The sequence below is a fragment of the Mobula birostris genome, chromosome 29, assembly GCF_030028105.1.
Source record: "Mobula birostris isolate sMobBir1 chromosome 29, sMobBir1.hap1, whole genome shotgun sequence".
NCBI lineage: Eukaryota > Metazoa > Chordata > Chondrichthyes > Myliobatiformes > Myliobatidae > Mobula > Mobula birostris.
The window spans coordinates 23,754,585-23,759,563 of NC_092398.1; the positions used below are offsets into that span (position 1 = coordinate 23,754,585).

Consider the following 4,979-nt stretch of genomic DNA (forward strand, 5'->3'; position numbering starts at 1 on the left):
GACTGTACCAACTATTTAGCACTCCATGTATTCCTTCCTATGTGTCACAGCTTTCTGAAGTGGGCATTAATTCACTAGCTGAGGATGTGCGCCGTGGGATTTTGTTTCCCCTGTTTAAGCCCAATGTATGAACGTCATACGAACATAAAGCACCGGAACAGAATTAGGCCATTCGGCCCATCGTCTGCGCCACCATTCCATTCCATCATGGTGGATTTGTTATCCCAACCTCATTATTCTGCCTCCTACGCGTAATCCTTGACACACGGAATGATGAAGAACCGTCAACTTCTCCCTTAAGTAAAAGCTATCACTTGGCTACACAACCGACCGTGTATATAAATGGTTAAATTACAAGCAGCTTTTGATGACTCTGTGCCTGTACTTTCTGAAATTTATAAAATTGGGGCGGTGGAGAGGAGCTGGAATCACATTGACCTTAACCAGGAGGTGGTGAATCTGTGTAATTAATTCCCACTTGGAAGGCAAATCTTGGGTTGTATTTTCAGCGAAGACTGATAAGTTGTTGATTAGTAAGGGTGTTACCGGTTATGGGGAGGAAAAACAGAGAACAGGGTGGGGATGATAATAGATCAGCTCTGATGGAAAGGCGTGAAAAACTCAATACGCCGAAGGCCTAATTCTGCTTCGCTATCTTCTGGTCAGATGATGAATTGAGCTCCTGTCACATGATTAACTGATCGGATTAACGAACTGATCTGTAGGTGTACCTAATAAAGTGGCCAGTGCTTGTATATATACACTACATGAATACAAAGAATACATAATGTACATTCTATACATATAATATATGAGTATGATTTAAATAATCAAGCCATGTATCTTCATATCGTTGTTCGGCATTACAGGGTCGGTAAAGAGAATTGTAAATGTTGAATATTGAATATTGAAGTTCAAATGTTTCTACAATACCTTCCCTACAACCCCCACCCTCACCAAAATCACCAGAAAGCGACCATTGCAGCTGCTTCCTAATTGACGAGAGTACTCCGATTGGGATGTTACCAAATCTGTTTGCTCTTTAGCTGCTCGCACTACTAATTGTGACGTCAGTCATTGTGTTTGTTCACTGACTGTATCTTAAGTTAATAACATTCTAGTTATTGAATTGTAAACAACATGAATTTATTTAAATGAATTTCGCGGTTGAACGTCAGGTGTGTGAAGGACTCCTTCGGAAATCGACAACAGGTCGATTGGTGTGAGGAACGGGTCTCGCATACCCTCGCGCAAAATGCACACTCCTCCCAGAGGCCTGGTGTACGCAATTTACTACACGGCTCTTGCAGTGATCGCGGTTCCAGGTAAAGCATTTCTTACGATTTTAACATCTGGGGTCTTATGTCTTATGCTCTGATGATATTTATGAGTTGAATAGCTGCCGCATGATTCGCTGAGCAGATATTTGCATCAAAGAACAAGTCTACAGATGTACCTGATAAAGTGGAGACTGAGTGTTTTTGTACAAAATATGTATAACACGAATGCATGACATACATTAGGTACACAGTGAATACACACAAAATGCTTGAGGAACTCAGCAGGCCGGGAGCATCTATGGCAAAAAAGTACAGTGGACGTTTCTGTCCGAGACTCTTCTGCAGTAAATTGTTTATTTATTTACCTACTTACTTATCAAGTTTGTATTTGCACAATCTGTTGCCTTTTACCCCTTGGTTGTTTTTCAGTCTTTGTTCATGTGCAGTTTTCCTTGATTCTGTTGTGTTTTTTTTTTGCATTTACCGTGGACGCCCAGAACGAAAATCACTCTTGGTGTTGTAAATGGGCTCTTTTAACTTTGACTGGGTGGCTTACCGGAGGTTGCTCCGTTTACTTCCGAATGTCCCACGCGTCTCTGAACCTTTACCATGCTAGAACCTGCCCAAATTCATGTTAACGTCGCAATTCACTTGTTGTGTACTCTCCTGCTGTTTCTGCGGGTCATGGTACTCTTGTTGACGACGCCAGCTGCATTATTAACCTGCGTTGAACACTCCATGTTATCTTCCCTCTGTGTCTAGCTCTCTGAAACCCGCATGAATTCATTAGCTGAGGAAGTATGCGCAGGTGTTTTGCCGCATGTATGAATGTCATAAGAACATACGGCTGCGGAGCAGAAATAAACCAATCGGCTCATCGTTTGCTCCGTCATTCCATCATGGCTGATTTGTTATCCTAACCCCATCCTCCAGTCTTCTACACGTTATCCTTGACACATTGTTTGATGAAGAACCGATCAACCTCCGCCTTAAATATGCCCAATGGTTTGGCTCCACAGACATCTATGTCCTCTGTTCCTTCTTTCCCTCCAGAACTACCGAAAGGACTCGGCCCGAAACGGCGACAGTAATTTTTTCCCCATAGATGCTGCTAGGCGTGCAGAATTCCAACAACACTTTTTATGTGTGCTCGGTGGTTTTTCAGCATCGCAGATTTTCTCGTTTGTGATTTTATACGCAGTACTGTGCAAAAGTCTTCAGCACATACTCTAGGGTGTCTAAGCCTCTTGCAGAGTACTGTATCTACTAAATCCTTACCAATATTTACAGAGTCTTAAGACTCGCAGATATTGCTGTTTCAACAGCACGTAGAGATGGAGATGTCTTTCCACCATATGTTTCACATCAAATCAAAATTAACCCACGAAGGAAATGACATTAAAAATTATAACTTACAGTCCAGTGCAAACCTCAGAGGCACAACACATATTAGAATGCATAAGTCTGACTTATACATTGAATAATATAAATTCATACCGCTGTGTTCGGCATGGCAAGATCGATAAGAACGGTATGACAATGTGTAGGGCGTAGGGAATTGTAAGTGTGTTCGAACTGCATTAGTTCAGGTAGTTAACTGGACAACGTTCTTGACACACTAAACGTGCAGCAAATATCTGGCAGATAATAAAGCAATGAAAATACATTTTTAGATGTTGCGATTACGCTACCGCATCTGCAACAAGGGTGACTGAGTATTTACCACTATCTTTACCTCACTGAATTAATGTTTGATCCAATTTTTAAAAACATTTCATGCAATGATATCGCCTTATTTTGGACCATGGCCGATAGTTCGTACAGTGGGTTAACTGAAGAGCAAATATTCTCTGCATTACGTAGACACGAAAATTGACACTTCTCTGAGTGCACGGGTATAACCCATAGTTATTTCAGTTGCTATCGCCTTCCTGTCAGCTTGATCGGTCTGGCAATTTTCCCCTGTCCTCTCTCATTGACATGATGTTTTGTCCGCAAAACTGACGCTCACTGGATCTTTTATTTGTTTGTAGTTTTAGCGACTTATTTGTGGGAAAATCCCTGAAGATCAGTAGCTTCTGAGATACAGAAACCAACCCGTCTGTCACCAACAATAATTTTACGGTCAAGGTCATTGAGATCATTTTTGGTCTGAACAACAATTGAACGTCTTGACCAGGGGTGTCCATCCTGTTTTACGCCATTTTCCCTAACACTATCCGAGGGGTCCGAAGACCCTAGGTTGGGAAATCTTCGTCCTGAAAATGTCTGCCTCCATTTGTGCATTGAGTTGCTGCCAAATTAGTAGCGGATCAGATTTTCGCATCAATGAGCAGGTGTCCAGGTGTGCAAGTGTACGTAACAACTTGGCCTCATACCAGGACGGGACTATCTCCATTGTAGAGCATCTATAGAAGTTAATCAAACATTTTTGATGACAGGCAGGAACTATACAAACTTCAGAATTACTTCTGCTGCAAGTGTGATCTGTCAGCAATCTCCAATTGTTTTTCCTCACAGTTAATATAGTGGCCATTGTGATCCTGTCCCGAGGAAAATGTGGTCTTTCAAGATGTATCAGCCGGTACCTCGTGTCCATGGTGGCGACGGATCTTCTGGTAATTCTCACCGCCGTGATATTAAACCGGATTCCCGCTATTTATTTTCCAGGTAGTTTCCTCTCCATCACTCCCGTGTGCAGTTTCAGCATTGCCTTAATTTACGCCGCTAGGGACAGTTCGGTTTGGTTAACCGTCACGTTCACGTTTGACCGATATGTAGCCATCTGTTGGCAGAAACTCAAAGCAAAGTATTGCACCCACAGAACCGCTGGCATTGTTGTCTCTACCGTCTGTACTTTGGGCTGCGTGATCAACATTCCCTGGTACTTTTTGCACGAACCTATCTACGTCATTGATAACGTGTCCTGGTATTGCAAACGGGCGGGTATCCTTTCTTCTCTTCTGCTATGGAAAATATTTGATTGGACCGATCGCGCTCTGGCCCCTTGCCTCCCGTTCCTGCTTATTCTGACGCTCAACGCGCTCACGGTCAGGCACATTCTGGCAGCCAGTCGGGCCCGTAGGAGACTCCGCAGTTGCCCTTCGGGAGAGAGACAGAGCGACCCGGAGATGGAAAACCGCAGGAAGTCGATCGTCCTGCTCTTTGCAGTCTCCAGTTGTTTCATCCTTCTGTGGATGCCGTATGTTGTCCACTTCTTGCTCGTGCGATTTCAAATTGGTCATACAATTAATGGCTACAGCGACCCTAGATTTATCCTGATGGAAAGTGCCAACATGTTTCAGATGCTGAGCTGCTGCACAAACACGTTTATCTACGCAGTGACTCAAAAAAAATTCCGGGAGGAACTGAAGCTTCTCGTGAAATTTCCGCTGAACGCTTCACACCCAACAGCTCCGTTACGGAAGGAACAGATTCCCGCAAAAAAATGAGCAAGTCGTTCCGTTTAGTCACAAATAAATTTTGCTCAAAACTCCAGACATAATTATACACTACCCCGCTTTTTTGTATTGGAAACTATGTTTTAATATAAAGATTAGTCTAATAGTCTGTTTTATCGGTTGCAGGAGAATTAGATGATAATGACTTCCCACTACTCCCACTCTCGGCTTGCCGCAGGAATCGCTCTCTTCGGCACTTTCAAGTGCATTCGTCCCACCCAACTTGTCTCCCTTCTGA

At 43.1% G+C, this 4,979-nt stretch overlaps 1 protein-coding gene across 1 annotated transcript; it reads left to right on the plus strand.

Annotated features, from left to right (window-relative positions):
• Nucleotides 1-1,255: 1,255 nt before the first annotated feature.
• On the plus strand, nucleotides 1,256-4,732 carry LOC140190144 (probable G-protein coupled receptor 139). Its single transcript, XM_072246654.1, has 2 exons — nucleotides 1,256-1,325; nucleotides 3,801-4,732. The coding sequence occupies exons 1-2, from the start codon at nucleotides 1,256-1,258 to the stop codon at nucleotides 4,730-4,732; spliced, it is 1,002 nt and encodes a 333-aa protein (XP_072102755.1).
• The last annotated feature ends 247 nt before the right edge of the window (nucleotides 4,733-4,979 follow it).